This window comes from Leuciscus leuciscus (assembly GCF_965113295.1).
Source record: "Leuciscus leuciscus genome assembly, chromosome: 2".
Lineage (NCBI taxonomy): Eukaryota > Metazoa > Chordata > Actinopteri > Cypriniformes > Leuciscidae > Leuciscus > Leuciscus leuciscus.
This window is the reverse complement of record NC_138726.1, coordinates 63300795-63327391: the sequence shown is the minus strand read 5'-3', so window position 1 is coordinate 63327391 and position 26597 is coordinate 63300795. Positions and strand designations below refer to the sequence as shown.

The 26597-nt window shown below is 39.4% G+C and overlaps 1 protein-coding gene and 1 long non-coding RNA gene across 2 annotated transcripts in view; one reads left to right on the top strand and one right to left on the bottom strand.

The window, feature by feature from the left end:
* Window positions 1-26597, bottom strand: part of LOC309492637 — a 246160-nt gene that overhangs the window by 206566 nt on the left and 12997 nt on the right. The window lies entirely within an intron of this gene.
* LOC309492618 (uncharacterized protein) lies at window positions 6042-9534 on the top strand. The gene is made up of 4 exons (XM_082161629.1): window positions 6042-6091; window positions 7291-7638; window positions 8227-8312; window positions 8541-9534. The coding sequence occupies exons 1-4, from the start codon at window positions 6058-6060 to the stop codon at window positions 8703-8705; spliced, it is 633 nt and encodes a 210-aa protein (XP_082017755.1). The 5' UTR covers window positions 6042-6057; the 3' UTR covers window positions 8706-9534.

Sequence of the window (26597 nt, the reverse complement as noted above, 5' to 3'; positions counted from 1 at the left end):
CGCGCTGGGGCTCCGAAGAGGGACCAGCGGTCTCAGTTTGAACACTCGCGGGTGCTGATGCTGGAGAGGGGTGTGTGGACCGTGGACGTGTCGGCGGTATGTCCCACACAGTCACCCTCAGGTCACCCCGGCCACCAGCCGAAGTACTAGCCCTCTCGGGACCAGTAGATCGGGGTGTGGGTAGGGGGACTCTCGCTCTAGTGAGCTCATTGAGTCTCGACCGCAGCATAGAGATGGTCATGTTCCCGCAGTGAGAACATGAGTCATCCACGAACGCTGCTTTAGCGTGATCAACGCCCAAACACGTTAAGCAGCGATCGTGCCCATCAGAGAAAAATATCTCGCCACCGCAACCAGAAGTGCACGGGCGAGGCATCTTTAAAAAGACGTGCCACGTGCAATGCTCTTTTTGTGAGAGGAAAAACTCCGCGGATGCTGAAGCGAACAGGGAGAAACACACTATCTGTCAGATCACTGACAAGATCAGCAGGGTAGTGAGCACTCGCTGAAAACGCCGTCACACCAACACCGGAGAGTTCGCTCGTCTCGAAGGTAAGAGAAGACTAACTCAGAATATTTGGCTTGCAGGAGTGGAGAAGTTCTCGGCTCCGAAGCGAAAACATATCTGCATTGTGCCAGCGTACTTCCTTATATACCCCCTGCGGCGGGCGGAGTTACGCTATGCAAATTCCGCAGACCCATGGCATTTCATTGCCATTGGCTCGTTTTATATACTCGAAGGTGATAGGCTTCTAAGCGAAACCCCAATCGTCGTCATCCGACGTAACTCGGAGTGACCACGAAAGGGAACTACAGAAACAGATACACTATTGAAAGAATACAGTAAATCATCACTTTTAATAGTCTCTTACCTTCTACGATCGCCTCTTCTTGAACTGTGAGAATCCCTGGATTTAAAAAGGTTGCAATGATAAACAGGTATAGATATAATATTCAGGCATATTTATGCTCTTATAACCCACACAAAACTACTGAACTTAGACACATTTAGGCTTGACTTTACCCAGTAAGAGAAACAGGTATTCGTGGAGCCCCTTCATTTCTGACAGAGAAGAGACACATTCTCATTCTCTCTCTCTCTCTCTCTCTCTCTCTCTCTCTCTCTCTCTCTCTCTCTCTATATATATATATATATATATATATACACACACACACAATACTGTACAAAATCACAAAATATTTAATATTTTACATTGTAAAGATTTACAGGGATCTAATATCCTTTTACATAATAATAATAATAATGTTTATCTTATGAATTAATATTTTTAATGCCAATAAAAACAGACTCATGAATCAGCTCTTCTTTATGTTCATAAAAATAACACAGCATTTCAATGTTGTATAGCCTAATTGTTAACATTTAAATTTAGCATTTAGAAGTTCTATCCATATGTAGCGTTGCGAGAGCAAGAGGATTGAGAAAGGCTTACCACACTTTTAACAGAAATGGCAATATATGATCGACTACGCCACCCCGGAAACTCAGGGAAATAGCCCTAAGGGCACACAGGTTCATTTTGAGTGGGTGGGTGAGAGGACACGAGGCATATAAATAGAAAAATAGAGAAGTTTTATTTTCTTTGTCAATGTTGAATAAATAGTTCGAAATTCAAAGTTAAAACTCTTACACTGGCATATGGTATGATGGACACCATCAATCAGGATCTACCCAAATACACACAACAATTAACACTCAATTTAAAGAAACTCAACCAAGAGCAGAGGTATCTGGAGGTAAGGGCTAGCTGCCAAATTGGAAAATAAACCCCCCAATAGTCCACTACAAGTACCCAAACACACACGTGAAGGTTAGATGCCAGAAGACACAGCACTAGGTGTAAACACCACACGAATGGCAGCTTCGCTTTCACCCTCCAGAAACCCCCAGCTCCTGCAACAAAGAAAACAATGAGAAACACACAAACATAAACACAATCCAAGATGATAAGATGTCAAATACTTCAAGGATTTAAACCACTTGACCTAGAATTAGGACTCACAATCCCTCCTGAAAACAAGTTCACTCGGTTTTGGTGATCAAAAATACAACACGAAATAAACAAAAAGAAAGAACAAAAACACAAATAATCATACGTGTAGATTTATGAATCAATGGAGTTCATTAGGCAGCAGCCAAAGAAGACAGCCCGCCCGCACAGTCAGACGAATTGCACAGTCTTCACAAGCAACGTACGTGCAACAGAAACACAGCAACTAAAAATTACTATCCTGATGGATGTCGAGGCAAAACAGCGACGCAGTCGCAATTATACGCGATCACAGTTCAGCATTGATACTCGATTCTCACGAATAGCCCAAGAGACCCTCAGTTATGCAGGGGGGGGCCTGCCGAGCAGAAAGATAATGTTAAAAACAGAAACAAATTATTAACACACAAAACTATCTTACATACCGCAGAATGATCCCAGCGCACAAACCGCTTCGCAGTCGCGCACCATATTGCAGTACAGCAGCTCAGTCAGGAACACATGCTATCAATGACATGCTATCAATGCCACCGAAAACAAAATGTAATCAGCCGCGGTCAATTTCTTCTTGTTATATAAAAAATGGCTACTCATACCTGTGAGGCGTGGGCAGCCAGCACAGAGCAGACGAGGAAGCCAGCTTACAGTTCAAGCCTGCGGCAACCACGGATGACGTCACAAGGCCGATACCAAGACGCATGCCATGTGGCAAACACACATCCCTTATATCAAACAAGGGGCGGGGGCTTAAATTAAGCACAGGTGAATGAAATCCTCATTAGTGGATTCAGTCACCCTGCTACACATAATTAATTAATAATGTTGCAGTCATTTTTTTTAAATGAGCTAATTTTTCATCATTACAGAGGCCTAAAGTACAAACATAATTGCAATTTACGCAATCGCAGTAACATTTAACATGAGGCAAAAAAGTTAGATTAGTATGTAAAATCTTAGAATAGTACCTCGTTCTTTAAATTGTCCGATCAAACCAGCGTTTTACTTCAGGGTGAATTGTGATTGCAGGTGGATGCGGGATCAGTCCAGGAATGCTGTATCATGGGAATTGGAGTTTGTATTGGAAAGTCCGTATTTGGACGAGGGCGCCCTCTGGCGGCCAGAGAGGGAGGTCATGGAGTCTGTGATCGTGACGATATACACTCACCTAAAGGATTATTAGGAACACAATACTAATACTGTGTTTGACCCCCTTTCGCCTTCAGAACTGCCTTAATTCTACGCGGCATTGATTCAACAAGGTGCTGAAAGCATTCTTTAGAAATGTTGGCCCATATTGATAGGATAGCATCTTGCAGTTGATGGAGATTTGTGGGATGCACATCCAGGGCACGAAGCTCCCGTTCCACCACATCCCAAAGATGCTCTATTGGGTTGAGATCTGGTGACTGTGGGGGCCATTTTAGTACAGTGAACTCATTGTCATGTTCAAGAAACCAATTTGAAATGATTCGAGCTTTGTGACATGGTGCATTATCCTGCTGGAAGTAGCCATCAGAGGATGGGTACATGGTGGTCATAAAAGGGATGGACATGGTCTGAAACAATGCTCAGGTAGGCCGTGGCATTTAAACAATGCCCAATTGGCACTAAGGGGCCTAAAGTGTGCCAAGAAAACATCCCCCACACCATTACACCACCACCACCAGCCTGCACAGTGGTAACAAGGCATGATGGATCCATGTTCTCATTCTGTTTACGCCAAATTCTGACTCTACCATCTGAATGTCTCAACAGAAATCGAGACTCATCAGACCAGGCAACATTTTTCCAGTCTTCAACTGTCCAATTTTGGTGAGCTCGTGCAAATTGTAGCCTCTTTTTCCTATTTGTAGTGGAGATGAGTGGTACCCGGTGGGGTCTTCTGCTGTTGTAGCCCATCCGCCTCAAGGCTGTGCGTGTTGTGGCTTCACAAATGCTTTGCTGCATACCTCGGTTGTAACGAGTGGTTATTTCAGTCAAAGTTGCTCTTCTATCAGCTTGAATCAGTCGGCCCATTCTCCTCTGACCTCTAGCATCAACAAGGCATTTTCGCCCACAGGACTGCCGCATACTGGATGTTTTTCACACCATTCTTTGTAAACCCTAGAAATGGTTGTGCGTGAAAATCCCAGTAACTGAGCAGATTGTGAAATACTCAGACCGGCCCGTCTGGCACCAACAACCATGCCACGCTCAAAAGTGCTTAAATCACCTTTCTTTCCCATTCTGACATTCAGTTTGGAGTTCAGGAGATTGTCTTGACCAGGACCACACCCCTAAATGCATTTAAGCAACTGCCATGTGATTGGTTGATTAGATAATTGCATTATATATATATATATATATATATATATATATATATATATATATATATATATATATATATATATATATATATATATATATGAAGAGTTCAGATGCAAAAGCCTCTAAATGCCATCTGAAATTTTCTTATAGAATGATAATTTTTATCAAGCTCGTATATTTAAGTTCAGTAATTTCACTTAAATGACAATTAAAGGGGTGGTAAAACGCCTTTTTTCGAAGGCTTGATTGTGTTTGTGGGGTGCACTGTAACATGTGTTCATGCTTCGTTTTTAAAAATTTGCATTATTTTTCACATATTTAACCATTATTCTACACTGCTCTGTCCCTCCTTGTAAAAATGGTCGGATGATTTCCGGGTTCTATAAAGCCCTATGAAGCCCTCCACAAACTTCTATGAAGTTTGTGGAGCCAAACAGCGCATGTAAATGCATGGCCATTATGTTGAAGTAAAGTTCAAATGGAAATGAGTGTCTCCATACTGAAAGATTTTGCATCTGTGACAGACAACATGTTTTGCATTAAAGATAACTTGAGTAAAAACTGATAAGCATGTTGAATCAGTCGCCATCAACCTCCAGTCTGTCCACTGCTGCAGGTAAATGATCATCATGTTTATTTGTTCAATGTGTTGAAGAAGATGCTGTTCTTTGAAGAAGCTCATTTTATCCTAATCTGTAATTATTGAGGTTAAAGGTGAGATTTGAGGGAACAGACAAACATTCTAGTGATTATATTGAAGTTTTGATGCTGTTCTTCAAATTGAAAGAGTTTTTGGATTTGGATCCTGAAAACATTGCATATGTTTCTCTGAAAGGGAAATGAAAGCAGTTCTGCTGGATGGTTAAACTGTGTTTTAATTTGGTCATTTCAAAGAGTGGTTGTAAAAAATTGTGCTGTAAAAAATGGCAGCTGTGGTAGTCAGTAGTGTACTGTTAATTTAATTTCAGTTCAATTTACATTAAACACTAACATAACTCTTCAATTAAACAACACTTGAGTTTACTCAAGTAACAACACTTTTTTTCTTTTAACTTTCACTATTAATTCAGTGAAATTAACTTGTTTCGTTTAATAAATTTGACTGTTAGGTTTTACAGTTCATTGCAATTTTTCCCCTTGATTTTACAGTAATCTACTGGCAGCAGGGTTGCCATACCATTACAGTTTGTTGCCAAATTAATTTAAAGTTTATTACTGATAAAATACGTGTTTTTTCATCTCACACCTTTAACCTTCAGTAATTCTGCTTGTTAACAGCAGGTGTTCATCAGTGTCTAAATTCACAAATTTGTTTTCATTCACTCTCTCAAGTGGACTATATTAGTGAACTAATGTAGGGAATAATGAGGGTAAATGATGGGATTTGGAACACAACCTCTGAGTGTCGACTGAGCACTGTTAATTCATAGTATATTCCTGTAAGCTATTTGCTCGAAAATTACAAACAATACCCAGAATTCATTGTTTTCTACTGCATATTACTGTTTTAATGGAAAACAGTGTATTTTACTGTCAGAATTTGGCTGTTATTTTACAGCACTTTTTAAGTGTAAATCACTGTAATTGGCCTGTTTGTGATATAAACACATTTTAAAGTATGTAACGCAGGGACAGAAATATTGAATCAGTCAATGGGGTTTCGTCTAAATATCCAGGCGTTTGATTAGTCTGTTATCAGTTTAATAAGTTTGTTTTTCTCATAGGTTAATCACTCATCATGAGGACTGATTTACTCTTGCTGCTTTTGTCAGGTTAGTTTTTGTAGATGTTTAATGATGGCCAAAAGTTTGTGTGGGGGGGGGGGGGGGGGGGGTATTTCAGGTTTAACGGTGGCATATAGGTCTGCATATTTCACAACTTAACTTAAATAACCCAACCCGGTATAGCAATCTACTTTACCTTCCATCCATTCTTCAAACTGCTTGTCCTATACGCTGATTTCACGCAGCCGCCATTTTGAAATCGAAAGTGAGGCTCCGGTGGGAAGAACCCCGGAAGTAAAGATAAACAACAATGCCTTGGATTACCAACCTGAAGCTGCTGCCGCGATTTACACTATTGGATGTTAATATTCAATATAGGATATGTATATAGTTCATTCCTGCTTCTGTTTTTACATTCTGAATTATATATAAAAAAAATATTTTATTTATAAATTAATTTCACTGTATATAGTCTAAAGTATGAAAGAAATGTATGTACATTTTTAGAATTGACACAACATCATTAAACACAACAATACGCCATCGCATTCACGACTCTCCAGTGATTAAAGGCGACACTTCCGGTTTTCTTCCCACCGGAGCCTCGCTTTCGATTTCAAAATAACGGCTGCGTGAAATCAGCGTATAGGGTTACAGGGATGCCGGTGCTTATCCCAGCATCTCAGCAGGAAAACAGCCTGAATGGATGGCCAGACCATCCCAGAGCTAACACTCACAGATATACACACCTAAGTGAAATATAGTGTCTCCAATTCACCTATGATGCATGTCTTTGGATTTGAAGTGCCTTATAAGTGGCCTGAACATAAAACACGGCCAATGCTCATATATAGCCGGTGAGCATCATATAATAGTAAAAACTATAATTCGTGCCATAGATACGCATTTTCATGAGATCGTGTTGACAAAACACATGACACTAAAGTAATGCAGTTAATATTAAAACTAAAGTTAAAGTGTAACACAACATACCTAATGTACATTACTGATAACAAAAATAATAAACAATACTATTTAAATAAAATATAATCATATGTGAAGTGTCACACAGACACTTCTGAAAATGTCCTTTTGTGGTTTTGCACTGTAAATGTTATGGTGCTTCATAGTTTTTACTTATTAAAAGCCATACCTTTGACAATGTTTTACAGCAAAATTACATGGCGATGTTAAACCACATACAATATACATGTGTTCTCCAGCATTATTATAATTTTTTTCTTCAGCTCTGTTGCACATGACATTCTCACAGCTTCATGAGTATGTCTATGTGCCAGTGTCTGTGAACTGGACGGATGCACAGAAGTACTGTAGACAGCGTTACACTGATCTCATCACCATTCATGACCAGGCGGATCACAATGAGCTGCAGAAAACTGCAGGAATGGGAAATGTTTGGCTTGGACTACATCGGACTAAAGGTGATGGTGTCTTTGTCTGGTCAGATCAGAGAAGCTCCTCATTCAGAAAGTGGAAAACCGGACAACCGAATGCTCAGTTGTGTGTTAATGTTTATGATGGCTACTGGTATGACCGCGACTGTGAAGACCTTGCTCCTTTTGCATGTTACATTGGTGAGTTTTTATTTAATGTGAATCCATTCTTTTGCTTTTTGTTTTATTAGATTTTTTTCAATATATATATATATTTTTTTTTTTTTACTTAGTTTGTGTTTTATTGGTCATCCCTAATGCTTAAAAGAAAAGTGTGAACACAGTTTGATTGAGCAAAATCTTAGACATAAGCTCAGGGTTTTTGTAAATCATATACATTTATCTAACAGAGTAAGACATTTGGTAAGGCTTTAGATTACAGTATAAATAATTTGTTAATTCTCCTAGTTGATATCCCTTTATTCCCAAAACTTTACATATTGTTTCCTTACACTAACATGTCAGTACTATATAGGTACACTATAATTACCAAAAGTTACACTGTACATTTGTTTTAATTACGCTGTACTTTGCAGGCTGTAATCTAAAGGGTTACCAGACATTTTTTATTAATTTAAGTAATTTCATTCAAGTCATTTTCCTCTACTACTGCAAAATTGATCGTACATGATTCTTTATGACTCTGAATGCTTCATCAGTGTGTGTGTGTGTGTGTGTGTGTGTGTGTGTGTGTGTGTGTGTGTGTGTGTGTGTGTGTGTGTCCCACAGAGAGGAAGAGACAGATAGTGAGAGTAGAGGTGAAATCAGGTCAAAATATGAATGATCCTGCAGTGATGAAAGAGATTTTAGAGAAGGTGAGTCTCTCACACACACACACACACACACACACACACACACACACACACACACACACACACACACACACACACACACACACACACATCACCATAGAGAAACTCACCTGGAACTGTTTCTAATTTGCAAGAGAATGAACAAGAATAGGGATTACATACTATTGCAAATGCAATGGAAAAAGCCAATAGTAGGCTAATACCATTTCAAAGTCTCGTTCTGTTCTTCAGATGGAACAGATACTGAAGGAGAACGGTTTGGCACAATATGCTAAACTTTCATGGAGAACCCAGTCCAATGGGAATGTCTTGCAAAAGAAGTACCAGAAGAGTAACGCCATTGAACAGACTTGTGTTTCAAAACTGCGGGGGAAAAAAACATTACCACCTAACTAACTAAACATGTATGTGTGACACATTATTCACTCATTTAAGAGGTTTACTTGGCAAATGCAAAAGGGTAGCAGAAGTCTCTCACTATTTCCACAGTCTTGTCTTTATGTCTTTATAGTTACTGTGCATTTTTACCGTCATGATTTCCTCATCCTTTGTTAAGTGATGTTGTATTTGTTTTGGGTAAGTGAAATTTGAGAGTTGTGCAAGATTGTGAATGTTTTATAAAATATTGGATTTAATCATCAGTTTATTTATTATCTGTTTTATCTGAGATATTCACTGCATTTGGGTCCAATTAATCCTGAGTTATTGTTACACCAGAGTAATATACCAAATAAAACAACAAAATTACAGCTAAGCTTTGGCAAGTGATGTTTTGAATGTACCCTCCTGTGTAAATACCACAAATAGGACACTAAAAAAACAACCATAAATCTCTTTATTTTCGTCAACATTTATCTTTTTTACAATCCGCTGCAATCCGCTGTTCATCTATGGCATGAGCGGAAGTTTTTTAAAATTTTTTATTTTTAAGTTCAGAGCACAGTATAGTATTCTCAAAGCCATTTAGAGGAATGCGTTCTGAACTTGAAAAAAATTACTTATACGCAAATCCACTTACCTTCCCTTTTTTTCCGCTTCGTTTGTTGGGGCATTGACCAAGCCGTACAGCATCACGCAATACTCATAATGGCCTGTAGGGGTAACAAATGCGGTCTTCCACTCGTCCAGTTTGGTGAATACTGTAGCACCGCGGAGTTGCTCCAGAGCTGCAGGGACGAGGGGAAGTGGATAGTAGAATTGAGCTGTAATCTTATTCAACCCTCTGACCGGCAGAGGAGCTGATGCGATCAACTGCATATTTATCCATGATAACGGCAAAAAAAAAAATGTGTCCTACAGAAACGAGTAATACATCATTTGAAACTACTTTTGTGTACACCCACAATAACAACAAAACTTTGTGCTTTTGTAAAATAAAGAAAACAGGGTGCGCTTTGTGCTGTCTCAGTTGTGAACTTCTTTCTGAAATGCATCATAAAAATAAACGAAAACTCAGCAAATACTTCCAACACAGACATGAGAGATGTCTTTAGAAAGCTTGACGTACTTATAAATGAAGTAAGTCATTGTACTGTTCTCGCTGAGGTGTAGCAACTAAACTCTCTCTATTCATGAACATGAATAAATCCTGAGTTCTTTGTATGCAGATTTATTTTCTTCACATTGTGCTGAATCCATACATATGAGATGAGAGATGAAAACGAGAAGAGTGAAACTAGGAAACAAACAGCAAAATACTGTAATTAGCTAAGCCACCAAGTTTTCATGAACATTACTTTACAGCATGAAATCAATATGCTTAAAATTGAACTTAGTCAGAACAAAGATTATGTACTTACAAGCGATGCTTCGGGTGGGAAGTCAACGGGTAGGATGCATTTTCCCTGGCGTAATGACCGTCTGCATTTTTAACCAGTCTGCCGTTTCTAACGTGGTTTCCTACTTCCTGTTTTAGCTCAGTAAACAAACATCAAAATAAGAGTCTGAATGAAACTGAAAGTATATATTAAATGTCTGTAGGGCAGAACACTCCCCATCTGACCTTAAAGGTCACCATTAACTATCAAATGTCTCTGATTGTCGAATTATCTGGGAATTTTGTGCATCAGTATCTGCTTCTAACTCGAAAAGAGCATCAGCCAACCACAGGGGACACAGGGAACAACTCCAAATCACTTTTCAGCTCTTGTATTAGTAAATTCTGGCAGATTAGACAGTAATTCAACAGTTTGCCTCAAATGGATTCATTAACCCTCTGGGGTCTGAGCTGTTTTCTGGGCCCTGGAGGTGTTCTGACATGCTCTGACATTTGTGCTAATGTCTGTTACTAGTGACATTTTCATGGCTAAAGTCTAATTACACTGTATTCAGCACAAACTCTGCTACAATAATATATCAGCAGCATGTATGTAAAAGTTTGTAGTTTTGAGATAATGACATTTATGCGTGGTTTGTGAAAATACAAAAAAAAATTGTCACTGAAATAAGGCCATGAAACCCATACTGATTATTTCTTCACAAGACTTTTGAAAATTGTATCACATAGCCTAGAATATTTGCTCCAAAACTATGTGAAAATCACCCTGACTGCTCATTCAGATAAGACAATATATTGATTTAAAATTTCTAAGACGTGTTTTGTGTGAGAAAGCCATATGCGAAGAGGCGTGATCATCTCATTAATATGTAAGCCTTCAACATCTGAGAAAGACAAAGACACTCCCCTAACTGCCCTATTAGGAGCGATCAGGCCCTGTCATTCAGAGCAACCTTGCACAAAGAATGAGGAGATTTAAAAAAGAATGGCTTTTAGATTGTTTGGATTTATTTACAACACAACACAATCCAAAAATACAAATGACAAAAGAGCACATTGAAAACAATGATCCAAAGACAGAGACCTTTGTGCCATTCCTAAAAACATTGTACATACCTTTCATTTCCAAGGTGTTTGATTTTCACTTTACCATGTTCATGTACAGAGACTCATGTGAATGTTGAAGTCAGCAGGACTCAGTTGCATCTGGTCCCTGAAAAAAAAAAAAAAAAGTGAACATACTGGTATCAAGAGAAACTAGGCCTGCACGATTTTGGGAATAAATGTTAGATTTTTCTGGTTAAAATTGCTTTTTAAAATTCACAGAATACACACACACACACACACACACACACACACACACACACACACACACACACACACACACACACACACACACGTTTCCAACAATATATAATATAATGAACACCAGGTTTGTTGTGCCTTGTAGGCATAGGCTATGCGCAGTGCATAAAATAATAATAACAATAGCCTATAGCAGCCTATAAATCTTCCAAAAGATTTCAGTAACAACTACGCTAGAGAAAAATATATTGATTATCATATGTTACTTCAAATGTTTCCATTCGTTATGATGATATGAAATGAGATAAAAGTAAAAACATAAAGCCTAACGTTTGGTGCAAACGCAGAGCGCTCCAAAATATGAAACATTATGGTTACCATATTATACATATCTGCGTTTGAGCAGATATCCACAAACAGTATTTAACAGTAAACACGGGTCTAAATATTATAATATTCACCATATATCTAGCTACAGTTCAACTGCAATGTGAAGTTTATGCAACAATACCATAAACTAATAAGTAAGAATTTCTTACCTTACATCTTTCTTGTCTTCAAATCGCGTTCTTCTTCTTCTGGGGGTAAATCCAATGTAAGCTCACGGCACGTCTTTCAAACTCGACGAAAAGCAGAGACTTGTGAAGTGTTTTGGTGTTTTGTGTTTGAGGTAACGAGGGCGTTCGCGTTCCATGTGGAGATTTGCATGTGCATCACTTTTGCGCGAGTGGGCGTGGTCAAATAAAAAATAATTAGCAAGCGTTTGAGATACTGGACATCCTGTTGGTTTTATACAAATTACTTAAACAGAGAATATTTGTTTTCAGTTTGAATCCGATCATTTAAAAGTACACACTTAAATGTGTATAAAGGTATATGGCTCATAAATGTGTGAGAAGTATTCACTGAGTTTTGTTTCAGTTTATAGACGTGCTCAAGAAAAAAAAGTTCACCGCGACGGAGAGGCAGAACGCACACCCTGTTTATTTTCTTTATTTTACAAAAGCACAATGTTTTGATTTGATTGTAAGTGGACACATACAAAAGAGGAGTGGTTTACACCTTAGAATACAATGTCCCACCCACTCTGCATAATGATGAGCCATTCACTCAGGTGTGACACTGACTGAGCCACAATGCAAGGACAAAAGATATATTTAGAAGAAGACTTATATTGACCATTTAAGATTTTGCTTACATCTATCTTGTAAATATGTTTTGCTATTTTATTAAAACGGTTACAATTACAACAATAATTACAATTTCAACAATATTTCAAGTGTACTCTTTCTTTGTAAAAAAAATGATTATAGGCCTACATTTTATCTAGGCTATGTATTCATTAGTTTGAATATAGCCAACATTGGAACAGCTAACATCTTAGTTGATGACTTTATTTTTGACAAAAATAGTATTTTATATATAGAAATTGCAAAACAAAAGCTTATTTGATGTGGCAGTATATTCTACAGTAAAAAAATTACCCAAATCTACTAAACAAAATGTTGTCTTTCATATTTCGTCTGACTGTAACGTTTTTACTCATCTCAGTATAGCAATACAGTTTGCTAAAACATCATCATTCATTCACACACGCGATTTAAATTTAAACTGTCTTTGCCAGCTGTGGTAAACAGCGCGCATCTCTGCCGTTTATTCATTCATAAACAGAAACCCACGTGAAGAAATTCACGTGAGAAGGAAAAAACTTACTAGTATTCCTCAGCTCGCTCCTCGATATACCCGCACTTCTGAGGGACATTTTCCATTAGTATTATTCCTCACAGCGCTGCAAGACGGTGTAAACAATGATCTAAATAAACTTGTGTGTTTTCTCGAGCTGATGGGGGCGTTCACAGGATTGCCTCAGCCATTTGCGTTTGAATAGCGCGCGCTCTCCGTGGGCGGAGTCACATTACATCTGAATTAGCTGTAATGAGGTCGACTGGAATCGCTCTCTTTTAATACAGATTTCACAAGATGAGAATATTTGTTTTTTATATAAATTACTTCATTTAAAAGAAGATAATTCAAGCTTCATGCCTGTGTGTCTGTATGCCTGTTTGACTGAGCATTCGCTGAGTTATTGTTCATTTTCGGACGCGTTTCAGAATGGACTTCACTGGCAGAGAGAAGGCAGAACTCGCTTCGTGTTTATTTTTCTTTATTTGGCAAAAAGCACAACACTTTGTTATTATTGTGAGTATACACAAAAATAATACACATTTAACAGAATCGATTGATGTATGAAACTCCTATGGAAAATCAAAGTCAACAGAGTATTTATGAGTTTCTTTTACACTAATAAAAAAAAAGCGAGCTGGTATCGCCGGCGATACCGTAGACCTCAGGGGGTTAAAGAGAAACATAAAACAAAGAAAACATAGAAAAGAAAAGGATACATCATTACTTCTGATTAAGTTGGCTTGAGAAAGCCAACTTACTGATATTGTCTTTAAACTTATTATTATTCTTCTGACCCCAAATTTTCTGACTCTAACTCCTCCTAGAGCTTTAACTCTACAAACTCCAAACTCGGGTCAGACCTTCATACTGTTCTGACTTAGTGTGCTCTATCTTTTCTAACTGTTTTGACTTACAGTTTTCCTAAAAATGTATATTAAACATCATAAAAATCCCTTTGACTTTCATTGCAGACTTTTCAAATTGAGCCAAGGCTACGGTGGCCCAATTGTGCACAAACACAAAAACTCAAATCTAAACTCCCTGAAGCCCTAGACTCAATTAGACTACCATTCTATGTACTAATAAACTCTATCTATCTATCTATCTATCTATCTATCTATCTATCTATCTATCTATCTTCAAACTGTTTCTATCTATCTATCTATCTATCTTCAAACCTTTTCTATCTCTTTCTAACTAATCTATCTTTCTTTCTTTCTGTCATGATCGAGGAGACGGAAGCAAGGATGCAAGTAAAACTCTTTATTTGTAAAGTGGTGAAAGTTCGAGGTTCTCTGGAAGGCTGGTGGCGCAGGGATTATATGGTCAGCAAACCGGTCGATGAAGTGATGAGATGATGATGTCGGTGAATGGTGATGTAATCCAGACAAGGAACGTGAGCCAGGTGAACAAAGAACAGGAACAAGAGCACGAAACTGAAACGCCGACTGGAACAGGACCAACACACAAGGAGGACATCAAACAACGATCTGACAAAGAGAGGAGAGTGCAATGAGTATTTAAAGGTGAGTGAATTGGCTGCAGCTGGTGAGGGGAGTGAGATCCGCTGGATCGCTGATCAACTGAATGAGCGGTAACGCCCACTCGCACACACCCACACACACATAACAACAACTACATGAGACAAGAAGGAAACAGTGAATTCATGAACCGTGACAGTACCCCCCCTCCTAGGAACGCCTCCCTTACCTGTCGATTGTAATCATCAATAAGGGAGTGATCCAGGATGTCTCTAGCAGGTACCCAACTTCTCTCCTCCGGACCGTAACCTTCCCAGTCCACCAAGTACTGGAACCCGCGTCCCCTCCGCCTTGAGTCCAGAATACGATTAACCGAATATGTGGGTTCCCCTTCTACGAGTCACGGCGGGGGGGGGGGGGGGGGACCGGGACTGGCGGATTAATACGGGAACGAAACACGGGTTTTATTTTTGGATACATGAAAGACGGGATGAATCCTCCTTTACACTGGAGGGAGGTTGAGGCGGACTGACACCGGGCTAATGATCTTGGTGACAGTGAACGGGCCGATAAATTTGGGAGCAAGTTTATTAGAGACGGAGCGGAGAGGAATGTTCTTGGTAGAAAGCCACACTTTTTGACCAGCGACGTATACGGGAGGCCTAGACCGGTGGTGATCGGCTTTGGCCTTGGTGCGTGCTCCCACTTGGAGTAGAGTCTCACGGGCTCTAGTCCAAAAGCGATGACACCTCTGGACGAAGGCGTGAGCGGAGGGAACCGCGACTTCGGGCTCCAGACTAGGAAAAATTGGTGGCTGGTAACCTACACTACACTCAAACGGAGATAGGCCCGTAGATGACACTGGTAACGTATTGTGGGCGTACTCCACCATTGACAGTTGTTGGCTCCATGAGGAAGGATTCTTGGAGACCAGACATCACAACGTTCTCTCTAAATCTTGGTTGGCGCTCTCATTTTGACCATTGCTCTGGGGATGGAACCCTGAGGACAGACTGACAGTCGCTCCCAATAACTTACAAAACTCTTGCCAAAATTTGGACACAAATTGGGGTCCTCTGTCGGAAACCACGTCTGTCGAGAGGCCATGTAAGCGAAAGACGTGATCAACGATGGTCAACGCTGTCTCCTTGGCTGAGGGTAATTTGGGGGTAAAATGAAATGGGCCGCCTTCGAGAACCGGTCCACCACGGTCAAAACTACCGTGTTACCTTGAGAGGGCGGGAGGGCGGTGATAAAATCTAGCGCAATATGGGACCAGGGTCTCGAAGGGACAGGCAGCGGTTGAAGTAACCCATCTGGGGGTCGATTGGAGGTCTTACCAGTGGCACAAACTGAGCAAGACAAAACAAAACAAAACTGTGGACGTCACAAGCCATAAGTGGCCACCAGAATCGTTGCTTGACCAAAAACTTGGTGCGACTAACTCCTGAATGACAAGCCACGTTGGAACAATGCCCCCACTGAATGACGTCAGACCGTAATCCCTCCGGTACAAATAAACGGTTCGGTGGGCAACCGGGCGGAGGCATTACCCCTTCTAAGGCCGTCTTGACCTTCGATTCGACCTCCCATATGAGTGTGGAGATAAATAGGGTCTCGGGTAAAATGCACTCGGGAGTAGACGGGCGTTCGGAACGGTCAAAAATGCGCGATAAAGAATCGGGTTTAATGTTTTTGGAACCCGGGCGGTACGAGAGAGTAAAATCAAAACATCCGAAAAAAAAGTGCCCACCGAGCCTGCCTGGAGTTCAATCTTTTGGCGGTTTTAATGTATTCCAGATTTTTGTGGTCGGTCCAGACGATAAAAGGTACCCCTGACCCTTCTAACCAGTGACGCCATTCCTCCAACGCTAACTTGACTGCCAACAACTCTCTGTTACCAATGTCATAATTGCGTTCGGCAGGGGACAAACGATGAGACAAAAACGCACACGGATGCATCCTGTCGTCTGTGGGAGAACGCTGGGATATCACTGCACCTACCCCCACCTCTGACGCGTTGACCTCCACCACGAACTGACGTGATGTATCAGGGGGATCAATGAGGATGGGGGCTGAAACAAAGCGGCCTTTCAGTTTGGCAAACGCAGCCTCAGCTGCGTCTGACCACCTGAACGTAGTTCTGGGGGAGGTCAAAGCAGTCAGAGGCGAGGCTAGTTGGATGAAGTTGCGAATAAACGGCCGGTAGAAATTGGCGAATCCCAGAAACCTCTGTAGGGCCTTACGGGAATCTGGACTTGGCCATTCCACCACAGCCTTAACCTTCTCAGGATCCATACGTATTCCCTCAGTCGACACAATGTATCCTAGGAAAGGAACAGACTGTGCATGAAAAGCGCATTTCTCCGCCTTGACAAAAAGCCCATTCTCTAGCAACCTCTGAAGCACTCGCCGGACGTGCTGCACGTGTTCCTGGAGAGAAGATGAAAAGATCAATATGTCATCCAGGTAGACATATATGAACTGGTCAACCATATCTCGCAGCACGTCGTTGACGAGTGCCTGGAAGACTGCTGGGGAGTTGGACAAACCAAAAGGCATGACCAAGTATTCAAAGTGCCCCCTGGGGGTGTTAAAAGCTGTCTTCCACTCATCCCCCTTCCTAATGCGGACCAAATGATAAGCATTACGCAAGTCCAATTTAGTGAAGATAGACGCTCCCTGCAACCTCTCGAAGGCTGAAGACATCAACGGCAAAGGATAGGTATTCTTTACTGTGATGCTGTTCAACCCTCGGTAATCAATACAAGGTCGCAGAGATCCGTCCTTCTTCCCCACAAAAAAGAACCCCGCCCCCGCTGGAGAAGAGGAATGGCGGATGAACCCTGTTGCTAGAGAATCAGAAATATATTTCTCCATAGCCTCCCTCTCTGGAACAGAAAGCGAATATAACTTGCCTTTAGCCCTTAAAGGGGCAAGCATAAATAATTTTGATGGAAAAATGATTCATTGCTATTTTTGTATGTATCTAGACTAAAATGACACAGTTCATGCATTTTTTCCAAAATATGACCTTTATTTTCTAAGATACACTCTGTATCTCCCGAGATACATTGCCCATTTAGGGTAACATTTTGCAATGTATTTTTTTTTATTATAGTTAATATGACAACTTTTAACATTTAATGAACATTTAATGAACAATTAATTAGCTACATTTTTTTCATGTTATCCATACAACATTAGAAAAATTGGAAAAAACTGAACTTTTTCTCCCAAGATGCATTGCCTATGTAGGATATACATTTAATTTATACAGCTCATCTTCCTCGACTTCCTCACTGGATCCCTCCTCTGAATCTGATGAACCATCAGGTGGCAAAACTACAGACTTCACCTCTCTTTCTTGTACTGTAGAAACTGCTGACAGAAATTCCCTGAAAACATGTGTACATGTTGAATTCATCAATAATACACACTTGAGAGTAAAATAAAAAAGTAATCATTTATCCTAAAAACCTTTATCCTATTCAATATCTGTAGAGAACAGGCCTCAAAACATAGGAATATCTGTGAGTGATCAGCCCTGTTAAATTCCCTTATATGGGCAATGTATCCCCCAGGATACAGGCATTCAATGCCTGATAATCAAAGTTGTGAGAAGATTATTTAAAAAATATCCACAAGAACATGTAAAACTATCCTTAAAAAACTATTTTCTAAAACAAAATCACTCTAAAATATCATAATCGTGAAAAATATAAAAACACTTACCTCATGGCCAGTGTCTTTGTCCACGTATGCTGCCATTTTGGATTTTGATACAAATGTTTGGAATGTTGGCATAAAGTCACATGACCTGATTACATGACCCATCAGTGTTTCTCATCAACTGCAACCACATATAATGCCCCTCCCCCCATAGCCCCTCCCCCTACAGCCTGTTAAATGACTGTATCCCCCAAGATACAGAAACTCTTTAAGGCGGAGACTTACCTGGCAGTAATTCTATAGCACAGTCATAGGGACGATGCGGAGGAAGAGACGCAGCACGAGACTTACTGAACACCTCCTTCAGGTCTTGGTACTCCGCAGGCACGTTAGATAAATCCACTGCCCCCTCCTGAAACACAGAGACAGAAACAGACGAACAGGCAGACACAAGACAGGACTCATGACATTTACTGCTCCACTCCAACAATGATCTTTGCTGCCAGTCTATTTTAGGGTTGTGATCGATGAGCCAGGGATGTCCAAGAACAATAGGTGCGAGGGGAGAGTCCAGTATGTAAAATGAAAGGGTCTCAGTGTGGTTGCCTGACGTGATGAGTGTGATGGGTCTGGTGATGAGGGAAATGGTGGGTAGATCTTGGCCGTTGAGTGCATGTACAGCAATCTTGCAGGTGAGTGGTAGGAGGGGAACTTGAAATCTGTGCGCAAATGAATGGTCCATGAAATTACCTTCAGCCCCGGAATCCACCAGTGCTTGACAGTCGTGATTGTGGGCTGACCATCTTAGTCTTACCGGGAGGAACGTAGATGTTGATAAGGTCTTCTCAGCGGAGATCCCACCCAACAGTAGCCTCATACTTACTGTCGGGCTTGGCCTTTTACCGGACAGTTATACACGTAGTGTCCCACCGCTCCGCAGTAAAGGCAGAGCCCTTGGGATCTCCGCCTTTCCTTCTCCTCCCGGGAAAGCCGAGCTCGCCCGATCTGCATGGGCTCGTGATCGTAGATGGGGCTGACCGCGTCCCCGCCGCTGGACCGCTGACTCTCGGCTCCTCCCAAAACCCGGCTGGGCAGCATCCATCGCTCGACCCTGGTCAGTCGCGCATCCACTCGAAGAGCCAATTCCACTAGTCCTGAACTCAATCGAGTAATCTGACACAGACCTCTCTCCTTGTTTGAGTTCCGCGAGCATCCGCGCCGCCTCTCTCCCGGCGACGGCTCGATCGAAGACTCTTTTCATCTCGGCGGAGAGTGTCTGGAACGAGGCATAGCATGGATCTTGGTTCTCCCACACCGCCATCCCCCATTGCGCTGCTTTCCCAGTCAGTAGGGTAAGCACGAATGCAACCTTGGCTCGCTCGTTGCAAAAGGTTCTGGGCTGGAGAGAGAAATGCATTGAGCATCGAGTTAAAAACGCTCTGCAAAAGCTTGGCTCACCGGCGTAGGATTTCGGAACTGGTAGGCGGGGCTCTGACTGGGAAACGCTCTCCGGTGGTGTGGGGGGAACGGCCGGTGTGGGTGGCGCAGTGGGAGCTCGAAGATGTTGTAATTGCTGGGTGAGCTCGGACACCTGCGTCACCAGCGCTTGAACAGCCCGTGCCGTGTCGTTCAAATTCTTCTCCTGATTGTCCATGCGCAGAATGCTGGAGTTAACAAACTCTTCCAACGGTGTAGGATTACTCGCTGCTTCCATTGGTGGGTTAGATCGTTCTGTCATGATCGAGGAGACGGAAGCAAGGATGCAAGTAAAACTCTTTATTTGTAAAGTGGTGAAAGTTCGAGGTTCTCTGGAAGGCTGGTGGAGCACAGATTAGATGGTCAGCAAACCGGTCAATGAAGTGATGAGATGATGATGTCGGTGAATGGTGATGTAATCCAGACAAGGAACGTGAGCCAGGTGAACAAAGAACAGGAACAAGAGCACGAAACTGAAACACCGACTGGAACAGGACCAACACACACACAGAGGACATCAAACAACAATCTGACAAAGAGAGGAGAGTGCAATGAGTATTTAAAGGTGAGTGAATTGGCTGCAGCTGGTGAGGGGAGTGAGATCAGCTGGATCGCTGATCAACTGAATGAGCGGTAACGCCCACTCGCACACACCCACACACACATAACAACAACTACATGACAGAAGAAGGAAACAGTGAATTCATGAACCGTGACACTTTTTCTTTCTTTCTTTCTTTCTTTCTTTCTTTCTTTCTTTCTTTCTTTCTTTCTTTCTTTCTTTCTTTCTTTCTTTCTTTCTTCCCAACTAATCTATCTTTCTTTCTTTCTAACTAATCTATCTATCTTTCTTTCTTTCTAACTAATCTATTTCTTTCTATCTAATCTATCTATCTTTCTTTCTAACTAATTTATCTTTCTTTCTAACTAATCAATCTTTCTTTCTTTCTAACTAATCTATCTATATTTCTTTCTTTCTAACTAATCTATATCTTTCTTTTTAACTAATATATTATTCTTTCTTTCTATCTATCTATCTATCTATCTATCTATCTATCTATCTATCTATCTATCTATCTATCTATCTATCTTCAAACCTTTTCTATCTCTTTCCAACTAATCTTTCTTTCTTTCTAACTAATCTTTCTTTCTTTCTTTCTTTCTTTCTTTCTTTCTTTCTTTCTTTCTAACTAATCTATATATTTCTTTCTAACTAATCTATTATCTTTCTTTCTTTTTAACTAATCTATCATTCTTTCTAACTAATCTATCTTTTTTCTTTCTTTTTAACCAGTCTATCTATCTATCTATCTAAAACACATTTCTTTCTTTCTAACTAATCCATTTTTCTTTTTCTTTCTTTCTAACTAATCTATATCTTTCTAACTAATCTATTTATCTTTCTTTCTTTTTAACTAATCTTTCTTTCTTTCTTTCTAACTAATCTATCTTTCTTTCATTCTAACTAATCTATCTTTCTTTCTTTCTTTCTAATTAATCTATATATTTTCTAACTAATCTATTTATCTTTCTTTCTTTTTAACTAATCTATCATTCTTTCTAACTAATCTATCTTTTTTCTTTCTTTTTAACCAGTCTATCTATCTAACCATATTTCTTACCTTTCTAACTAATCTTTCTTTCTTTCTTTCTAATCTATCTATTTCTTTCTTTCTTTCTTTCTTTCAAACTAATCTATCTCTTTCTTTCTTTCTTTCTAACTAATCCATCTTTCTTTTTCTTTTTTCTTTCTTTCTAACTAATCAATCTTTCTGTCTTTCTAACTAATCTATCTATATTTCTTTCTTTCTAACTAATCTATCTATCTTTCTTTCTTTCTAACTAATCTATTTCTTTCTATCTAATCTATCTATCTTTCTTTCTAACTAATTTATCTTTCTTTCTAACTAATCAATCTTTCTTTCTTTCTAACTAATCTATCTATATTTCTTTCTTTCTAACTAATCTATATCTTTCTTTTTAGCTAATATATTATTCTTTCTATCTATCTATCTATCTATCTATCTATCTATCTATCTATCTATCTATCTATCTATCTATCTTCAAACCTTTTCTATCTCTTTCCAACTAATCTTTCTTTCTTTCTAACTAATCTTTCTTTCTTTCTTTCTTTCTTTCTTTCTTTCTTTCTTTCTTTCTTTCTTTCTTTCTTTCTAACTAATCTATATATTTCTTTCTAACTAATCTATTATCTTTCTTTCTTTTTAACTAATCTATCATTCTTTCTAACTAATCTATCTTTTTTCTTTCTTTTTAACCAGTCTATCTATCTATCTATCTAAAACACATTTCTTTCTTTCTAACTAATCCATTTTTCTTTTTCTTTCTTTCTAACTAATCTATATCTTTCTAACTAATCTATTTATCTTTCTTTCTTTTTAACTAATCTTTCTTTCTTTCTTTCTAACTAATCTATCTTTCTTTCATTCTAACTAATCTATCTTTCTTTCTTTCTTTCTAATTAATCTATATATTTTCTAACTAATCTATTTATCTTTCTTTCTTTTTAACTAATCTATCATTCTTTCTAACTAATCTATCTTTTTTCTTTCTTTTTAACCAGTCTATCTATCTAACCATATTTCTTACCTTTCTAACTAATCTTTCTTTCTTTCTTTCTAATCTATCTATTTCTTTCTTTCTTTCTTTCTTTCAAACTAATCTATCTCTTTCTTTCTTTCTTTCTAACTAATCCATCTTTCTTTTTCTTTTTTCTTTCTTTCTAACTAATCAATCTTTCTGTCTTTCTAACTAATCTATCTATATTTCTTTCTTTCTAACTAATCTATATATTTCTTTCTAACTAATCCATCTTTCTTTTCTTTTTTCTTTCTTTCTAACTAATCAATCTTTCTTTCTTTCTAACCAATATATTTATCTTTCTTTCTTTTTAACTAATCTATCATTCTTTCTAAATAATCAATCTTTTTTCTTTCTTTTTAAACAGTCTATCTATCTATCTATCTGTCTGTCTGTCTGTCTGTCTGTCTATATATCTTCAAACCTTTTCTATCTCTTTCTAACTAATCTTTCTTTCTTTCTTTTTAACTAATCTTTCTTTCTTAACTAATCTTTCTTTCTTTCCAACTAATCTATCTTTCTTTCATTCTAACTAATCTATCTATCTTTCTTTCTTTCTTTCTAACTAATCCATTTTTCTTTTTCTTTCTTTCTAACTAATCTATATCTTTCTTTCTAACTAATCTATTTATCTTTATTTCTTTTTAACTAATCTATCATTCTTTCTAACTAATCTTTTTTCTTTTTTTCTTTCTTTTTTAACTAATCTTTCTTTCTTTTTTAACTAATCTTTCTTTCTTTCTTTCTTTCTTAACTAATCTTTCTTTCTTTATTTCTAACTAATCTATCTTTCTTTCTTTCTAACTAATCTATCTATCTTTCTTTCTTTCTAACTAATCCATCTATATTTCTTTCTTTCTAACTAATCTATATCTTTCTTTCTAACTAATCTATCTTTCTTTCTTTTTAACTAATCTATCATTATTTCTAACTAATCTATCTTTTTTTCTTTCTTTTTAACCAGTCTATCTATCTGTAGCCGCTTTCCGACCAAGTAGTTACAGGAACTTAGTTATAGGAACTGTCCACTTCTAAACAGTTCTATGAACTACTCTCCCCCAAACTCGGTTTTGCTGTTTGTGTTCGCACTGGCCAATTGGCCATAGGAACTAGTAGGAGGGGGCAAGCATGGCGACTTTTATTTTGACGGAGCGACGGACCTTTATTTTGACGGCGCTGAGAACGCCAGAGCAAACAATGCTTGCATTCTCTGTGTTCATTAGTTAGCGATCTGTCTAACAGTACTGTTTAACATGTTATTATTAGATAGAATTGTTATAGAAAGTACACAGTATATGAAAAAAAAAATATTAGCCTATGCCGTGTGGTTGATGTCCAGTGTTGCTAGCTGAGCAGAAATACATAATCATGTTTGACTTGGTCCCGTTGCGTTGGATTTTCTCTTCAGCATAAAGGTTTAGAGGCCCATCTATCACTGTTTTCCATGTTTGTATCTAGTTTCTGGAGTAAATATATAGGCTATAATATGTGTGTTTACATATAGCTGTTTTAAAAATGGCAGGTGCTGGTGTTTTGCGTGCGTTCGGTCATCAGCGTACACTAACGTCACGGGTAGTTCCTATAGGCTAGTTGATTTTACGAACGTTCCATGATTGTCAGACGTCACTGGTGGGCGATGGCATTATCCGGTCTAACGTTGCGGTAGCTTCATCGACGACGCCGGTAACTGTCAGGTAAGACTAGGACCAGATAAACATGGCTTTCTACACCAGATCCCTTCAACATCTGCCAAGGGTAACGATAAACGACGTACACCGAATAATTCAAGCGTCATCATCGGCTCCCAAGAGCAAGAGGGAAAAGGGTTTCAAGATATACGGCTCTTCATTCATTGACAATTATGAAGGTAAGTTATGCTATGTCTTTAGCTAGCTGTAGCCCTAACGTTAGCGATGATGCTAGGTGACGTTAGGCTAGAAAGTAACCTTTACAAAATACTTATTAAACGGTTCATTTTAGTGGTTGGTCACATGTGGTTTATTATATGTTCATTTTACTATCTGACATTGAATAAATATATACGAATGAATTGTGTTGTTCAGTTACATGTATTGACTGTATTTGGTTATCCCCAGTATCAAGTAAAGATCTACAGACAGGGAGAGTCAGCATCCGTGCTACTTGTCATAGATCTTTGAGGAAACATGAGAAACCTCACACCATCAGAGTAGGATGAAAGACAGTTCAGTTGTTCGTCTGATCCAACCAGTTCTGTTCCAGTTATGTTCTGGGGCTTCAATTTGGCAATGATGGGTTAAACTGGCAAACAAATGTATAATTACCTAAACAAGTTGAACATCTTAGACAACTAGCTAGCCAAACGTTTGAAGTAGGTAACACTATGATGACACTTGCCTGCCCTATTAATGTTCTAGTAGACCTACCATTCCTATATGAAACCCCAGAAGCTGGTTGTTGAGACAGTTGCTTTGCTGTTTATATTGTGTTCTGTTTAACTTACTTACTTTCTTACTAACTAACCCTAAAGTAACCTCATTCTCTAACTCATAGTAGCTAACTTGAAAAATAATGCAAAATGCACCTTTGACTTTGTGATCTCTGCTGATTATAACACACTTTTTTGTTTTTTAAAAGATTGTCCTTGAAGACTCCACCCCTGTTCAGCTCTATGAGGCCGAGTGCTCCTGTGTGGCTGGCAGAGCCTTATGCAATCATAACATTGCATTACTGTATCAGACTGCTCATTACTCACAGTTAAACATCACAGCTGTACCACCTGTTTTGAGCTGCACAGAGAGCGAACAACGTTGGCACAAACCAAGAACTATGGTAAACTTTAAGCAGCATAATTCCATGCTTATGCAAGATTTGCCTATAGTCCCATTCTGTGACCTCTGAAATGCCTTTTCATTTATTATTGATAGGGTGTGAAGCCGGGCCGTGTGAGTGACATGGTGGTGCTGTCTGCAAAGCCCAAACAGAGGACGATAGCGAATGGTGTCAGGTATGTCCAGTAAAGTTCTCAACGGGCCTGACAATTGCAACCCGACCCGACCCGGCCCGTGGCTTTTAAAGCCCGGACCCGATGTAACCTGACACATCAACATGAATTATCTGCCCGAACCCGGCCTGTGGCCGCGTCGGAATTTTTTTTTTCTCATACACGTATTATCATGACTCGCAGACGGGAATTCAAATCAACCTTTAATGTTCACGCCTTTTAACAATACAAACAATACAAACAACTGAAACAATAAACTTTAAATATATAAATAGGCTGTAGTAGCGACGGTGAATTCACCTGCGGCAAGTTTACTTTTCACCAACTCCATCTTCTTCTCTCCAGGCTAAAGGCGTGCACGCAGCGGCGTCTGCCCCCGCCCCTCTCCATGATGCACGTTGCACGCAGCAGCCAGACTTTCTTTACGGTGAACAGCAGCGATGATTAATAAATGTTTTTTTTTTTTTTTTTTTCACTGAGCGGAAAAGATTAAGCCCGAGGTCCGACCCGACCCGAGTCATTTGATTATATTTTCGACCCGAACCCGGCCCAAACCCGCGGGTCACGTCGGGTTTGTCGGGCCGACCCGACCCGTTGAGAACTCTAATGTCCAGTATGGGGAGGGGGGAGGGTGTTGTGAGGTTTTGAGCCAGCTTCTTCTTCACCTCCAACTTTGTGTGCAGCCGTGCACGAGCACAAAACCTCACAACACCCTCCCCCTGTCGGTGATGGTTGGAACACTATTTGTTTTGGTTTTGAGTGGTTGGTGAAACCAATTGTTTTTGTGTGCAGATCTCAGAGCCTTGGCTGCCTACAGAGACATGGTTTTTGATGGCATGCTTATGGGGCGGGCAGCTAGCGGATCGTTAGGAAAGATTAGATGAATGTGATCTTTTTTGGGGGGGGGCCTGAAATCACTGATACAACCTTTAACCCTCTGGGGTCTGAGTGGTTTTTGGGGTCCTTGAGATGTTCTGACATGCCCTGACATTTGTGCTTTTTTCAGTTGCTTATAAACATATTAATGGCAAAGGTATAATTACACTCTATTTAGCACAAACAGGGCTACCATAATATGTGAGCAACATGCATGTACATGTTTGTATTTTTGAGAGAATAATGTTTATGCACGGTTATTGAAAAAACTAAAAACTAAAGTTTCTGAAATAAGGCCACAAAACACATACTAAATATGTGACAATAAGACTTTTGACTAATGGATGTCGTTGCCTAGAGTTTTTTCTTCAAAATGATGTGAAAATCATCCTGCCCTTATCATTCACATACCACAATACATTGATTTAAAT

What these genes read in the sequence shown, in the direction of transcription:
- LOC309492618 (XM_082161629.1), top strand. Translation starts at nt 6,058, where the DNA reads ATGAGGACTGATTTACTCTTGCTGCTTTTGTCAG. An exon ending in ACTCTTGCTGCTTTTGTCAG is followed by an intron (nt 6,092 to 7,290) that starts GTTAGTTTTTGT and finishes TTTTTTCTTCAG; the next exon opens with CTCTGTTGCACATGACATTC. An exon ending in TCCTTTTGCATGTTACATTG is followed by an intron (nt 7,639 to 8,226) that starts GTGAGTTTTTAT and finishes TGTGTCCCACAG; the next exon opens with AGAGGAAGAGACAGATAGTG.